The sequence below is a fragment of the Microcaecilia unicolor genome, chromosome 9, assembly GCF_901765095.1.
Source record: "Microcaecilia unicolor chromosome 9, aMicUni1.1, whole genome shotgun sequence".
NCBI classification, from domain to species: Eukaryota; Metazoa; Chordata; class Amphibia; order Gymnophiona; family Siphonopidae; genus Microcaecilia; species Microcaecilia unicolor.
Window position 1 is genome coordinate 61475371 of NC_044039.1, and position 16819 is coordinate 61492189.

At 46.6% G+C, this 16819-nt stretch overlaps 1 protein-coding gene across 1 annotated transcript in view; it reads left to right on the forward strand.

Moving 5' to 3' along the window:
* Positions 1-16819, forward strand: part of TMTC1 (transmembrane O-mannosyltransferase targeting cadherins 1) — a 1359696-nt gene that overhangs the window by 1164512 nt on the left and 178365 nt on the right. Inside the window, 1 exon segment of the mRNA XM_030213674.1 lies at positions 11342-11477. Within this exon segment, the coding sequence (XP_030069534.1) occupies positions 11342-11477 (136 nt within the window).

Sequence of the window (16819 nt, forward strand, 5' to 3'; positions counted from 1 at the left end):
TGGCGATTCCCAGTGTATCTTTACCGAGACAGAGAATTTCAGAGCTTTATACAACAAAAATGGGAGGATTATGCCCTTTATAACAGCGAGCATAAGGATCAGCCCGGGGTCTTCTGGGAGGCCGCTAAAGCGGTCTTGCGGGGCGAGATTATTGCCTTTACCCATGCGAAAAGGAAGAAACAATCCATAGCGATATTGCGGCTGGAGCAGAGTTTAAAGAAAGCTAAATCTCAGCTCATTAAATACCCGTCCCCTGAAGCAAAAGAACAAGTAAAAGCCATACAGGTAACTCTAAATGCCTTGCTTCATGAGCGAAGTAGTAGAACATTAGCATGGCAAAAATACAAATTACATAGGTATGGAAATAGACCGGGGGCAATGCTGGCGAGGTTAGTGGCAGCCTGGGGACTCCACAGACCCATAATCACGTTAAAGGATGAAAATGGGACCGTACATAACAAAAGCGAGAAGATAGCGGAAATACTGACTAGCTTCTCCTCCTCCCTCTATGGATCCTCATAGGTCCCGGAGGATGAGGCCGTTCGGGATTTTCTGGACAAGGCTGACCTGCCAAAATTAACAGAGTAAGAGGTAGAGGCTTTAACAGCGCCCTTAGATATAAAAGAGATCCAGACAGTAATCAAATCCCTACTGTCGGGGTCCGCTCCGGGACCCGACGGATACTCAGGGGAATTTTATAAGATGCTACCCAGTTCCTTCTACCCTTCTCTATGTGATTATTTAGACCAGGCTGTTGGGGGGGGGGGGGGGGCGGTTCCCATTACATTCAAAATCAGCCCTGATTACCCTGATTCTGAAGCCAGGACGTCCAGAGAATCAAGCAGGTTCCTGCAGACCCATATCCCTTTTAAACGTAGATCAAAAGATATTAGCAAAGGTGCTAGCCAATCGGCTGGCGGAGATTTTGCCGAGACTGGTGGGTGAGGAACAAGTAGGATTTATCAGGTCAAGGCAAGCAGCAAAAAATGTGCGTCGGCTCTTGCTAGCTATGGCTACAGGGCAGCTGACAGAGACCCCAACTAACCTTTACTCACTCGGTGCTGAAAAAGCGTTCGACCAGGTGGGGTGGAAATACCTATTTGCAGTTTTGAGTCATATGGGGTTCAGTGGCTGGTTTTATAGAGCAGTACAGACCCTTTATACAGAACCTATGGTTACCATACTGGTGAACTGGGTAAGAGCTGACCCTTTCAAGATTCTAAGGGGTACCAGACTGGGCTGTCCGCTCTCCCCAGCACTTTTCATACTATCGCTGGAGCCCCTGTTGCAAGTTTTAAAGAGCACGGGAGGAATTCCAGGGGTACAGGTAGGGGGGAAGGTAGTTAAATCACTAGTCTTTGCGGACGACTTAATGGTAGTCACAACGCATCCAAACAGCTCCTTGACCCGGGTGCTGGAGGTGACACAGGAGTTTGGGCGCCTCTCGGGGTTTACATTAAACGTCCGGAAGTCCCTGGCTATGGAAATACACCTGGATAAAAATAAACCAGACAGCACTGGCTTTCCACTCACCTGGGCGGGAGATAAGCTTAAATATTTAGGAACATACATAACTCAAGACATGTCTAGGCTATACAAAGAGAATATTGATCCCACTGATGGCCGCAACAAGTTCAAAGCTGAGAATGTGGGAAAACCTCCCTCTGTCACTTATGGGTCGCATTGCAATATATAACATGATGATAGTGCCGAAGTGGCTGTACATCTTTCAGACTTTGCCACTCTATCTTAGCCGGGAAGACGAACAATTATTGAACAAGCAGGTCCAACGATTCCTCTGGAGAGGACGGAAGCCACGTATAACAATTTCAACTTTACAGATACCTCATGAATATGGAGGGATGGGCTTTCTAAGTATTCTTCACCTCACAGTGGCTAGTGGAGTGCGACATATCTCAGACTGGTATAGGTCAACTTCGGAATTCACGGACACGGAGCTGGAAACCTTCTTACTGCAGGGAATTCATTTTAGCAGCCTACTGCATGGTGGAGGTGGGCAAATTCCAGAAGTATTAAAACGCTCATGCATCTTCCCTACAGCTAAAGCGGTATGGCAGTGGATTTGCAGGTATCATCACTTTTCTAGCAAAGTCACACCCTTCGTGGCTATTTGCGGTAACCCCCAATTCCCACCTGGTCGACTTCATTATGCTTTCTGGCGATGGCAACAAAATGGCCTGGTGTACATTTTACAGGTTTTGACCGAGGAAGGACGGATCAAACCTTTCAAAGAACTTCAAAGCAGGTTTTTCCTGCAAGCCGGAGACTATTTTCATTATGTGCAGCTTCATTACTATATAGCCAGCTTACCTTGGGAATGCCTCACGGAGGATGTACAAGAGAAGCTTTCACGGAATTCAAACATGCGTGGGATAAGCATAAAGGAATCCTGTTCAGTAGGAATGGATCCCCAGGAGCTAAGCCGAGATTGGGTGGCAGAGCCGGTGGGGGGATGCGGGGCTGGTGGTTGGGAGGCGGGGATAGTGTTGGGCAGACTTATACGGTCTGTGCCAGAGCCGGTGGTGGGAGGCGGGGCTGGTGGTTGGGAGACGGGGATAGTGCTGGGCAGATTTATACGGTCTGTGCCCTGAAGAGGACAGGTACAAATCAAGGTAGGGTATACACAAAAAGTAGCACATATGAGTTTATCTTGTTGGGCAGACTGGATGGACCATGCAGGTCTTTTTCTGCCGTCATCTACTATGTTACTATGATCCTGAACCTGCAGGAAGGAAGGTAGCGAGCGATGCTGGATTTGGGGAAGGCAGAGGTGTGCCCTATGGGAGGAGGGGGGACTGCAGGGAAGGGAGAGATGTGCTGGACTATCTGGGAGGAGAGGGGCTGCAGGGAATGGAGAGGTGTGCTGGACTTATGGGAGGAGAGGAGCTGCAGAGAAGGGAAAGATGTGTTGGACTATCTGGGAGGAGGGGGGCTGCAGAGAATGATGTGCTGGACATTCTGGGAGGAGAGGGTCTGCAGGGAATAGAGAAGTGTGCTGGACATGGGAGGAGAGGGGCTGCAGGGAATGACATGCTGGACTTTTTGGAAGGGTGGGTTCTGCAGGGAATGGAGATATGTGCTGGATTTTATGGGAGGAGGGGGTCTGCAGGGAATGGAGATGTGTGCTGGACTTTCTGGGAGGAGGGGGCTGCAGGAAATGAAGAGATGTGCTGGAGTGAAAGGAGGGGCTACAGGGAAAGGGAGACCTATGTGGTGGTGGAGGGGGGGTGTGGAGATCTATGTGAGCGGGTTGGGGGGGCAGATATTTAAATATTTAAGCTTATCTCCTGCCCAGGTGAGTGGAAAGCCAGTACTGTCTGGTGGCTGGGGTGGGGGGGAGGTGCTGCAAAAAATTGCTCGGACACTAAGGGTGCCGTTGTAATGCTATGGATTTACAGCCTGTCTCACTAACATAGACTGCTCAATGACTACTGTGGATTCTTTTGGATTTGTAACAAGTAAATGAAACCTTTATTAGAGGAGCTAAATTCTACAGTGATTAAGGTATATACAATGATTAGCTATATACGCACAATAATGAGAAACAATCATAAACAATCATTACATTACTGGTCTCTACATCTAAGCAATGCAAAGAGTTCTTGGACTAGGAAAGAAACAATACATACACTATACATACAACATCACTGGTCTCCGTCATTCAGGCTCTTATCATCAGCTGGGGGGGCCTGGTTCGCAGCGAGAGCTAGGAGCTTCAGACCAGGAACAGACCCTCTGCACAACACGTCTGCCCACAGATGAACCACATTCTGCTGTGACAATCCCTCCCTTTTTATTAGGCTCTGAGCGCATATTCAGAGCTATGGAAAGTTACAGAATGCTTCTTTATTTAGGACTGGGGGAACGTGGTCACATGCTTTCCAAAGTCCAGGTGGCCAAGCTGGGCCCGGAAAAACAAGTGCCATCCTCCCTTTCACGTACCAAATTATTTTCACACAATCAAAGTTAAACAACCATTTTTAAACAGAATTACTTCTAATCAACAATACAGGCCCCGAGTGCACTGGTCGGTCCAGACTGGGTTGAAAAACAATCTTTAAAATTCACTTCCATTACAGCCGTGAACCAAAAAAATTTAGGAACCACTACTCAAAGCTGAGCAGAAGTCCTCCACCTAAAGTCCCGCCAGTGGGCGGTGCTATTTCAATATCATATTTTCTTTTTCTTTTTTTTTTTAATTTTATTAGGCATAATAAATGTTTATTCAAATTGTCAAAGAAGCCAATCAGTAATTATTGAAATAGTAACAAATAAACTCCCAATACAGTATAATATGTAGCAAATAAAAACAAGAGTTTTCTCTGAGAGCTGTCAATATGTCCACTTGCTAGTGTAGGCACATTGAGGCTCACCATCCTCAGTTCCGTTTCCTGTTAAATAGTTTTTTCTTCCTTTCTTATCTTAATTATAATTACCCTTCCTACCTAATGAATATGCATCTTTCCAAAATATTCTGTTTCCTGTTGTGACGTATCATGTTCCAACATGTATAAAATGCTATCATTTATTCCCTTATTATATTGGCAGTTAGGGCCTGTCATGCATATAAGCATAAGTTTTCATTTAATATGAGGTGACCTTTGTCCCTGGCATGTACAGTCATCATTCTAGCCCCCTCCACCCTTACAGTTTTACCCACACCCACTCACTTCTCCTTCTGATTGTTTATCTGGATACAGCAGGTGTCCTTAGGCATAGGAGTCTCTGGCTTAGTTGCTGACCATCAACTTATTACAAGTTAGCACAGGCCAAAATGTCAAACCACAAATTTCTAGTCTTAGAAAGGTATTTACCAGAAAAATGCTGTCTTGCAATTCTAGATCTGCTCTAGCTTATAATAAAAACTAGAAATATGTATGGTTTGCACCTTTTCATGGCCTTTATGATATACACTTCCCTCTTGTGGAGCCTCAAACTAAGCGAGAGGGCCCACACTATGACTCGGTTCTTCGGGCTTTAGAGGCCTCATTAGACAGAGAAGTAAGTGATGGACCCCAAAGCAAATTATAGTCTGTATCTACCCCTGAAAGGGAACATGAGAGTAGGGAAGATGGGCTGGAGTATGGACTACCTTTGTAACTGCAGTAGCCATAATTTGGCAGCATGCAGTCATGGCACAGGAAACAGAATACAGAACGTAAGACCTGCTATAATCAATATTACACAAGAAAATAAGCAAGGGGTATAACCAGGAGGCTAATCAATGGTATGTTCTTCAGCAAGAAAGTGTGGGAGAGAGTGATAGTGTTGGCTAAGAATGAAAACCTCTGCTAAGCATGAACATGCAGTTTGGCAAGATTATGAATGTTGTCCATTACAATATGTGTACAAATAACAATACGAGTGCAACAGTTAGGACTATTTAAAACATTACAAAGTCCACATTGGGATGCAAGAAGATAATCAAGTGCCATATAATTATAGGAGGTAATTAACATATTAACAAATCTGATCACAGGATACAAAATAAGGAAATACAAAACAGCAAACTAGTATCATGGAATCTTATGGGAAATAACAGAACAAGGGACTAGGAGAAAGATAATACAAAAAATAGAAAACTAGGAAAAAGTCCATAAGGTATTGTAAATATAGACAGCAAGAAAGCTGGCAAGTCTGTGTCATTTTAAAAACTTTGCTTCTGATGGGCTGACAATTCAGGAGACAGATGCATCATCAGAGATCAGCGTTGGTTCTGGTATTGCAGATCAGCAGGCTGTACACAGTTGCAAGAGAGACCTGCGCCTTCATGATATACACAGGAGGGAGTTCCCATGGGATGTATCTTGGTGTTTCAGAAAAGCTTCAACTCGTATCGAGCTGCTTTAAGTGGTTTGCCAATTGATTAATTTCTCCTTGGCTAATATGCAGGAATATGGCTGAAGGTGAAGACAGCTGTTTGGACTCAGGGAGAACGTCGTTGGCTTTATCTGTTCCTTGGAGCAAGAGTGTACATCGAGATGAGAACAATGGCTTCGGCTCTTCTCTTAGGCTTGCGATTTTCAATGAAAGCTCTATAGGACTTCAGGGAACCTGTCCCTAGCAATGGAAAATATCACCCTCCACTGGCAGCAAATAAGTTGAAGGACTCCTGCTCAGCTTAGAGGAAACAGTGCTTCCATCCATTTAGAGAGTAATTTTATAAAGGAATTTTCACATCTAAAGACTTTTTATAAAATTATCCCAAGGCTTATGTGTGTAAAAGTGCACAGGGTGGCAAGACAGAGCAATACTTTTTCACAACCTACATGTAAGCATGGTCAGAGGTAGATACTGGGTAGAGCACAAGCAGAATTATGGTTTACTCATAGAAAGAGAGAAAAATGTAGGCAGATAAAGACAATATGACCTATCCAGTCTGCCATCTACTGCCCCTTAGAGATCCTTTGTACTTGTCCCAAGCTCTCTTGAATTCAGATACTGTTTTGCTCTCCACCACTTACACTGGGGGGCCATTGAACATTATTACATTTTTTTTTTTTTTTTTGGGGGGGGGGGGTTGCCGGGTTCTTGGGGCCTGGATTGGCCGCTGTCAGGGACGGTGTGCTGGGCTTGGTGGACCCTTGATCCTTTCCTAGTGTGGCGGTGCTTAAGTACTTATGCCATTCCACGAATTCACCACCCTTTCTGTGAAGAAATATTTCCTCAGGATACTTCCGAGTCTATCTCCTTTCACCTTCATTCTATGCCCCCTCATTCCAGAGCTTCCTTTTAAGTGACTCGCCTCTTGTGCATTTATGCTGCATAGGTATTTAGTTAAATCTTTTTTTATTAAAGAATTCATTATTCAAGTAAACAATATAGAGGGGCATAATCGAATGGCGCCGGCCAAATAGATGGCCGGCCATCTATTTGGCCGGCGCTGTAACGTATTATCAAAAAAAGATAGCCGGCTATCTTTCGTTTCGATAATATGGTTGGAGCCGGCCAAACCTCAGCATATGGGCTGGCTTTAGAGATGGCCGGCATTGGTTTCCGGCGATAATGGAAACTAATGCCGGCCATCTCAAAGCCGGCCAAATGCAAGGTATTTGGTCATGGGAGGAGCCAGCACGTAGTGCACTGGTCCCCCTTTCATGCCAGGACACCAACTGGGCACCCTAGGGGGCACTGCAGTGGACTTCAAAAATAGCTCCCAGGTGCATAGCTCCCAGGTGCTGAGCCCCCCAAATCCCCCCAAAACCCCTTCTCCACAACTCTACACCACTACCATAGCCCTAAGGGGTGAAGGGGGCACCTACATGTGGGTACAGTGGGGTTTGGTGGGCTCCCATTCAGGTCCGGCCCTAGGGTTTCTAGCGCCCTCCTGCAGTCTATTAGTCGGCGCCCCTACCCATCCAGAGGCGGGATCACTATGGCTCCACCCCCACAGTAGACACACCCCTTTTACCAGCCATGGCATCATTGAAAACATTACACAGTATAGAAGAAAAATAACTTAGCACACAGACCAGGAATTAGGAGAACAGACAGTCTTGCCAACTCTGAAAAACAATGTGTTATCAAAATTTCAGAATCTAACAAACAGATCCCTATTCAGACACTTGGCCTTGCAGTCACACATGTAGAATAGAGATAGCCCCTCTTCAAATTCTTCAAAAATTAACCTGAAATCCTAAGAAGTTAGACTCTGCATGCAGCACAATAGCCTTCCCATCGAGCACAGCTTAGGATCTAGCTAGGACAGATTTAATCAGCATAAACTAACATATTCTACAATCTGAGTTGGACAGACTAACAGGAGTTACTGATGTGGGAATGAGAGATAGGTGATGGTTAGGAATTGAAAGCAGGCATCTATCCCTCCTGTCCTGTGAGTTGCTGTGTTGGGGGTGGGGGTGGAAAAGTGTGGGTCAGGTGCAGCACTAAACAGCAGTCTCTGACAAAACAAGGGTCCAGGCTCTGCTGTGCTGTCTCTGACTGAGCCCTCTCTGGGCAGAGGACAGAGGTTAGCTTAGCTCCCACAAGTTATTTCAGAGTCAGATTCAGTTGGAGCAGTGACGTCCTCTGACAAACACAAAGAGGATATTTCTCTGCTTGGGAGGGGGGAGGGGACGGGACAGAGAGCTGACAGCTTTGGAGCCAGACTGAGATGAGCAGCAGAGATTAGATACTCAGAAGAGCTTGATTGCTTGCAAAGTGACGCCCTTGAAGGCAGACACCCTCCTGCAGTGCTTACCCTGCTTACCGGGTTTGACCGGCCCTGCTCCCATTTACCATCACGTGTAACAGGTGGGGGGGGGGGGGAATGGGCCTGGGTCCACCTGCCTGAAGTGCACTGCACCCACAAAAAACTGCTCCAGGGATCTGCATACTGCTGTCATGGAGCTGGGTATGACATTTGAGGCTGGCATAGAGGCTGGCAAAAAAATGTTTTGTTTTGTTTTGTTGGGTGGGAGGGGGTTGGTGACCACTGGGGGAGTAAGGGGAGGTGATCCCTGATTCCCTCCGGTGGTCATCTGGTCAATTGGGGCACTTTTTGGAGGCTTGGTCCTAAAAATAAATGGACCAAGTGAAGCCGGCCAAATGCTCGTCAGACCCGGCTATCTTTGTTCCATTATCGGCCGAAGCCGGCCATCTCATAACCACACCCCCATCCCGCCTTCCATACCCTTCCGAAATGCCCCCTTTAACTTTGGCCGGCTCTGCGACGGAAAGCAGTTGGAGCCGGCCAAAATTGACTTTCCATTATACCGATTTGGCCGGGTTCGGGAGATGGGATTTGTGTCGGAAGATGGCCGGCGATCTTGTTCTAAAATAATCAGGATAGTGCCTCATGTCTTAATTTTTTAAACAATTCCAACTCCCAGCCTGTTCCTTAACCAGTCTCTTAACCCTCCCCAACAGTGTACTGTATATCAGTTGTCATGGATGACTAAACTGAGAAAATCACAACCAACACAAAGATTGCACTAAGTATAAAGGATACAAATTGACATGATAAAATAAAATTTTGCCTTCATCCTTCATATTCATAGCCCCCCCCCCCCTTTACCCATCCTCCTTCCCCCCACCCACCACAAAGGTCTATGTAATAACCTTCTGAAGTAAATGCAATACAATACAGTTTGAAAGAGAAAAGGGGAAAAGGCTAAAAGATGAACACCTACGGCCCCGCCACCGCTACCGAGTCTCCCTCAAACAAGTCAGTGGAGCTACCATGTCAGTCATCTGGGACTCCACTAAAATTCTCTGGTTCCTTCACACCACATATGTTACTCGATTTGGCGCGGTCCATAGCTGGAAAATAGGTTTTAATTTCACCTACTTTGCACCTTGACATTTTAGCTGATGAGTAAGATGATTGTAAGAAGATCCCAAGAGTTTTCTTGTAAATTTGTGAGAGTTAATGCTTGTTTAATAGCTAATATTTCAGGGCTTGCATGGAGCTCCCGGTTACCCTGCCATCTCGCTGATGTAACCCATAAACATGTTTTTAATCTGAAAGCATTTTGTGAAATAGAAAAGTTTTAACTAATGTTTGGAAAATTAGATAATCCAAAGCAAGTTGTAGTTAGATATTCCAAAGTAAATTGTATATCTCTTTCTGTTAGGAGTTGGAAAAGCAAAAATTCTAGTTCTGCATTTCCTTATCAAATGGAATTCCTAAAATGGTAGTATATATTATTCACTCTAATCATATTGGAACTCAAATGAGCAGATTGTTCATTTACTAACAGAAATTTTGTTTTTATACTTGTTGAGTTTCAACAAATGTCTAGACATCCAGGATTCAATAAGTGAACTCGAGAAATAGATTCCACCAAAGACTCTTTTATAGGACGAACTGTTATGTCATCGGCATATATATAAGAACAAAATCTCTCACTTTCCAATTCATAGCCCAAGATTGTAACCAAATCATGAGTGCTGTTTTAAAACTCATAAGGGCTACTTTCATAATGGAAAATAGACAAGGATCACTAGCACAGTAAGAGGTAGAGTTTTTTATACAGAATATATACATCTTTCCATACTATGGGAGCAAATTCTGTCCAAACCCTATTCACTGAAGTTGATCCTGTTGTATTTTTAACCGCATCAGACATAGAAATACTCTGTAGGGGAAAAAGTGCCATAATAGACTCTATTTTATTTTGAAAATGATTAGCTAACCGGAAGGCATCTGGTGTATTTTCAAAAGAAGATGATATATGGACCTTGACATTAGTTAGGGACCTAACTATCCTAAATAAATGTTTGGTTTTGGTCACATCCATTCCTATATGACTTGAATAAAATTCCTTTCTATGCTCCTGCAAACAAAACATCCAGGTTTACGAAAGGTGCTCTGATTGAACAGCTGTGCAGTGGAGGAATTAAGGCATGATACCTCCTTAATCCCTCAGTAGCTGCTGTGCCTTTCCCTCTTCCCGAAAGTGAAATCGGAAGGGGATACCAGGCTGTATGACAGCTTCAGATATTATGGACATTCTTAACAGAGTAGATAACATGTATGAGAAGTAGTCTAATTGTTAGTGCAGTGGACTGTAAATCAAGGGACACAGGATCAAATCCCACTTCAACTTTTTTTTTTTCAATTGAGAGCCCTCCAGAAACTGAAAAATACCTGCTGTACCTAAATATATGACACCTGCAAGCCTGAAGGCTATTGAAGTGGTATACATTTAGGTACAATGGGCATAGGAGCCAACTTTTCAGAATTATTAGGGGTGCTTAACCCAATGGAAATTACCTCTCCCTGGACACAGTCAGTGGACCTTGCTCAACACTGGGGGTGCCCAAGCACCCACAGAGCTGGCTCCTATGACAATGGGTATTTTTCTGTTCCTGGCAGGCTCACAATGACAAAAACAGTTAAAGTGGGATTTGAACCTGGGTCCATTGGTTTACAATCTACTGCACTATCCACTAGGCTGACCCTCTGCTATGCATGAACATCTGTGTGGCCATTTTCTAAGAATGTCCCTTGTTTTCCTCATGTCAAAATGTGAGCATTTCAGTTTGTAAAATGGATGTTCATGCTGGACATTTCTAGTGCATGGATGTCCATCTTTCATATTTTTGAACAGGCAGATCCTGTTCAAAAATACATGTGAGATGGATGTCTGTTTGGGATGTTCTGACTTGGATGGCCTTTTGAAAATGCCCCTCCATGTGTCTTTATAAAAGAGACTGGAATTAGGCACTTATTTGGCCTTCATACATACCTGCTATCAAATTACCATCCACGAGCTTGAGAATAAGATTTCTAAACAAAGAGAAAAAAAGATTTAATTCTGTGTGGAAGATGGTGTTAAATTTGTGATCTCTAAGTATCTGTTTTTCCATGATGCAGGAGTTCCTGAGAAAGCCACAGCCCATTACCTAAAAGCCATTAATCTCCATCCAAATCATGATGTGGCCATGGTTAATCTTGGGAGATTGTATCGCTCTTTGGGTCAGAACAAAGAGGCTGAGACTTGGTTTAAAAGGTAAGTGCTAAAGCTGTAAGTTCTTGCTCCCAGCAGCACACCTGTCTCTACTAAGAAACCTTCTAAGGCACATACTAGAAAGTTTTCATAAAAAAGGCTATTTCTTTCCTTTAATACCTCAGTTTTTAGAGTTTTGGGGTTTTGTTTTTTCACTTTTTGATCATTCGAGGGAATAGAGTACTTTGGAGTTCTTTGTGGTTGGTTGGTTGGTTGGTTTGTTTCCCCCCCCCCCCCCCCCCTCTGAATAATGACCATAAGCTTATTTTAACAGTTGACACAGGAAAATTAAGATATGTTTTGTTGCATGCGTCCCTACAGACCTGAGCAACTAGTATAGAATCACCTGCAGTGCCTCCCCACTCTCCCATGATGACCAGATGTACTTTTACATAGAAGACCAACAATCAGCCTTGTACTGAGTAGTGGAGATATCACAAAGTTGAGATTAGCCAGGAGTGTTAGAGGGTAATTTTATAACAAAGCACCTGATTTAAGAGAGCAAGTAGTTGCCCATTTAGACACTATTTAGACAGAGAGGGGCATTTTTGATATGATGTCTAAATCCGATTTTGGACATTTTGCAAAAAAAACATCCGAAAATCCAGTAGCAGAAAAACATCCACCTTTTTGTTTTGAAAATGGGCATTTGCTCAGTGCGTCTATCTTTTAGGACCATTTTCGGGGGGGGGGAACATCCAAGGGGAAAAAGTGCAAAAACAAACCATTGGGATGTATGGAGGGGGGGGGGGGGGGCAGCATTCTAGACTGGCCATACAGACATCCCAGCAGAGGACACTGCAGTGGATTTCACATAAAAGATTCCAGGTACACATCTCATGATTACCTCCTTATATTGTATGGTGAGCCCTCCAAAACCCACCAAAAACATACTGTACACAGTAGCCTTAATGCCTGCAGGTAGGTACAGAAGGATTATAGTGGGTTTCGGAGGGCTCCCATTTTCCACCACACCAGTTAGAGTCTCGACGCTGAGCTTCAGGCGAAGGCCAAGAAGCATGGTGCTGGGCATTCTGGGGCGTCGAGGGATTCGGCACCCGAGAAGTGTTGGTGCTGGGAGGATTGTTCCCCCTCTATCCAGCAGGTTCCAATGCAGCTGTCTTCAGGCAGCCAAGACCCATCTCGGCCTCATCAGTTCTGCCAGCCTTTCCCGGAGTCAGCCCATATCCTGGCCTGAGCTTCTGGATGGCATTCTGGGTTTTGGGGCTGCTTGCCTCCACCATACAGCCCATTGCAGCCCCACTTGGCTCTGCCTGTGATGCGTCCTTTGACATTGGTGCTGCGTACGGCCCTGGTGTTGACTGCCACCCAAGTTAACGTCGGTGGAGGAAGCTTTGCCGGAGTCAAGACAGGAGCTGACTCCTCAGTGCCGAGGCACGTTTGGTCTCAGCCCTCCCATGAGGAGTTTCTGATTGATACCGATGAGGAACGTTCATGAGAGTCAGAGGAGGATCCAAGGTACTTTTCCTCAGATGAGTCCTATGGTATCGTCTTTGAACCCTCCCCTCTCCTTGAAAGGAGAAGTCTCAGTTATTCCCTCTTTTGTGAAGAAAATGGCTGATGATCTTCCATTTCGTTTGGAAGTGGAAGATAAACCCAAGGCTAAGAGGCTTGAGGACTACACATCTCTTCCTAGGGAGGCTGTGACTGTCACTCTCCATGAGGTACTCAAGGAAGTCCTCGATAGGAACTGGGAGCCCCCTCTGTCAGAAGACAGACACCCAGTATCAGATCCACAGCACACCTGGGCTTGATAGACCTCAGTTGCCTCAGAATTCCATGGTTGTGGAATCCGCTCTCAAGATAGCCAGGAGTTCTAGAGATTAAGCCTTGGCACCCCTAGGCAGAGAAGCTAGGATCTTGGACTCTTTTGTGAGGAAGATGTTCCAGGCCTCAATGCTCGTATCCTGTATACAGTCTTACCAGCGTTTTAAGAGCATATACTTGCGGGACTCTGTGCACAAGCTGATGGACTTGGCGGACTCTCTCCCAAGGGAGCAGAAGGCGTGTTGAACGTTCTTGGCCAGGGGCACCTTTGACGTGGTTTCCAGGATCTCTGCTCAAAGTATAGCAATGTGCAGACTCTTATGTCTGCATGTTTCTGACTTGGAACAATCGGTTCAGCAGAGGTTGGCAGATGCCTCATGCCAGGGGATACCTTTTTGGAGAGAAGGTTGAGGAAGTCGCTGACTAAATCAAAAAGCACACATACCATATGTTCTCTCTCCCACTTCATCAGCCTCCTCAGCTAGGAGGTCTTTTGGCAAGTTGAAGGATAGTGCCTACTACTCACAGAGATCTACGTAGGTATTCTACTTCTTCTTGCCAGCCTGCCCAGGATGAACCCCAGCGCATTAGTTCTCATCAGTAGCATGCGCCTAAGGCCCCTTCTGCTCCCCAGTCTAAGCTTTTGACTGGCTCCAGCATAACGTAGTTGCTGTCCCAGTGTCCATGCCAGATGATTTGCCAGTCGAGGGGAGGCTGAAGTTTTTCCACAAAAGGTGGGCCCTTATTATCTCCATCTGGTGGGTTCTCAAATAGTCTGTCTCGGCTATATGCCAGAGCCGGTGGTGGGAGGCAGGGATAGTGCTGGGCATACGGTCTGTGCCAGAGCCGGTGGTGGGAGGCGGGCATAGGCACCCAGTATAAGAGGCTTGGGGAGGCTAAGCCTCCCCAGCCAGAAGTGCAGCAGGGGCGGGGCGGACTGGACCGCCCTGGGTGCAGCTCCCGCTGCCTTGAACATCTCCCTCCCTCCCGTGGACCGTGCGATCATTACCGCCACCCCCCCCCCCCCCCCCCCCGACTACTGCAGTATCGCTCTCCCCCTCCGCTCCTGTCCTGTCACGTTGTCTTTGAACGTCGAGGATTCCTTCCGGTAGCAGCAGAATCAGCAATGATGTAAGCGCTGCTTTCAGCCTGCCCCGGAAGCACTCTCTGTACAGTTTCCCGTGAAGGAGGGACGCTGTCCAGAGAAGGCTTCTGGGACAGGCTGAAAGCAGCGCTTACATCATTGCCGATTCTGCTGCTACCGGAAGGAATCCTCGATGTTCAAAGCAGGGGCATATCTGCGTGGGGCCACAGGGGCCTGGGCCCCGCAGATTTCGCCCTGGCCCCCCTCCCCGCCGTCAACCCTCCCCCGCAGCACGTCAGACGCCGAACTGGATTCAACGAATCAGCACTGCAGCGTTACTTCCTTGAAGCACATGGCCACGGAGGAAGACGAAATATGGAGATTGCGGGTCGGACCTCGGCTGGCGGGGGTTGGGGCCCCCCGCCAGCAAAAGTAAGCAGCGGGGGAGGGTTGACGGCGGGGAGGGGGTGGAGAGAGGCGGCGGCGGCGGTGGGGGGGGAGGCAAAAATGTGCCCCCCCCCTCTCTGGCTCTGGCCCCCCCTACCGCCGGATTCCAGATACGCCCCTGGTTCAAAGACATGACAGGAGCAGAGGGGGAGAGCGATACCGAACTAGTCCGGGGGGGGGGGGGGGAGCGATGCATCATGCCAGCCAGCTGCCAGACCAAAGGGAAAGGGGGTGGAGAGAGGAGGATGTGAGGTGCCACATCTAAGAGGAAGAGGGAGGAAGGAAAGCAATGGCAGGGAATAGGAAAAGGGGGGTGGAGAAAGGAGTGAGAGTGATGGGAGCAAGAAGGGGAGGGAAGAGAAAGGTGGGATGCATGAGGACGCTGGAGGAGAGAGAGAGAAAGTGGAAAAGTGCAGGGGAGAGCCAGGGACATGCAAAAGGGCAGGAGAGAGTCAGAGAGAGATGGGGAGAGAAAGAGGGGACATGGACGAGAGCATGGGAGAGCCAGAGAGAGATGGGGAGCGAAAGAGGGGACATGGAAGAGAGCAGGGGAGAGCCAGAGAGAGATGGGGAGAGAAAAGGGGACATGGAAGAGAGCATGGGAGAGCCAGAGAGAGATGGGGAGCGAAAGAGGGGACATGGAAGAGAGCAGGGGACAGCCAGAAAGAGATGGGGAGCGAAAGAGGGGACATGGAAGAGAGCAGGGGAGAGCCAGAGAGAGATGGGGAGTGAAAGAGGGGACATGGAAGAGAGCAGGGGAGAGCCAGAGAGAGATGGGGAGAGAAAGAGGGGACATGGAAGAGAGCATGGGAGAGCCAGAGAGAAGCTGCTGGATGGAAGAGGAGAGAGAGAGAGAGATTAGTGGAAAGATGGGGAGAGAGAGAAGCTGCTGGGGAGAAACTGGGGGAGACCCTAGCTGTCAGACGGAGAAATGCTGAATGAAAGGAGGGAGAAAGAGGGAAAATGCTGGAAGGAGGGGGCAGAAAGAGGGAAGACACTGGACGTAAGGGTAGGGAGGGAAAGAGGAAAGACACTGGAAGGGTGGGGATAGAGAGGACATGCTGAATGGAAAAGGGTCGAGAGAGAGAACTGTTTAGAAGGAAGGGGAGATAGAGGGAGACAGTGGATGGAAGGAGAGGGAGACAATAGACGGAAGGATTGGGAGAGGGTAATGGGTAGAAGGATGGAGAGAGAAAGAGGGATGACACTGGATGGAAGGGTAGAAGAGAGACATGGATGGATGGAGGGGAGGGAAGAGAGGAGAAATGCTGGACAAGGATGGAGGGAAGGAAAGACAAAGGAAGGAGATGCACACGGATGGAGTGGAAGGGAGAGAGGAGAAATGCTGGACATGGATGGAGGGGAGGAAAGACAGAGGAAGTTCATGCACATGGATGGAGGGGAGACAAGACAGAGGAAGTTCATGCACATGGATGGAGGGGAGACATGCTGGATTTGGATGGAGGGGAAATTGCTGAATTTAAGGGCTGGATTGGAACACTTTGAGGGCAGATGCTGAAACTGGAGAAAGGATAGGGACAGGGCTACAGATGGTAGACAGGAGGATGGTGAACATGTTGAGAGAAAAAATATCAAATGGAAAGAAGACACTGGGACCAAAGAATAGAAAAACTAAATGATCAGACAACAAAGGTAGAAAAAAGTATTTTATTCAGAATTTATTAACTGGAATATGTCAGCTTTTGGAAATGTGCATCTGTGATATTTTGCATGTAAGTTTCAATTTTTCTAGTATTGCTGCATGCTGAGTCTGACTTCTTGAGGTAACTTTCCAGTTTTGCCTTCATATCTGTTGTGTCATGTGTTTTTCATGTGTAATCAAGGTGCAGTATTCTACTAGTGTGTAGTATTTACAGCCCTTTTTTTTGTGTACTGGTGTTTTAGAGCCCGGTTTAATTACAGTGCTGCTTTTCCACGCATAAGGTTGTAGCTCATCCTGTCCTTGGAATTAGTGCTGTTATGGTTTGCTAAGGTTATGAGTGTGTTTTTGCACAAGTTTGTGTAT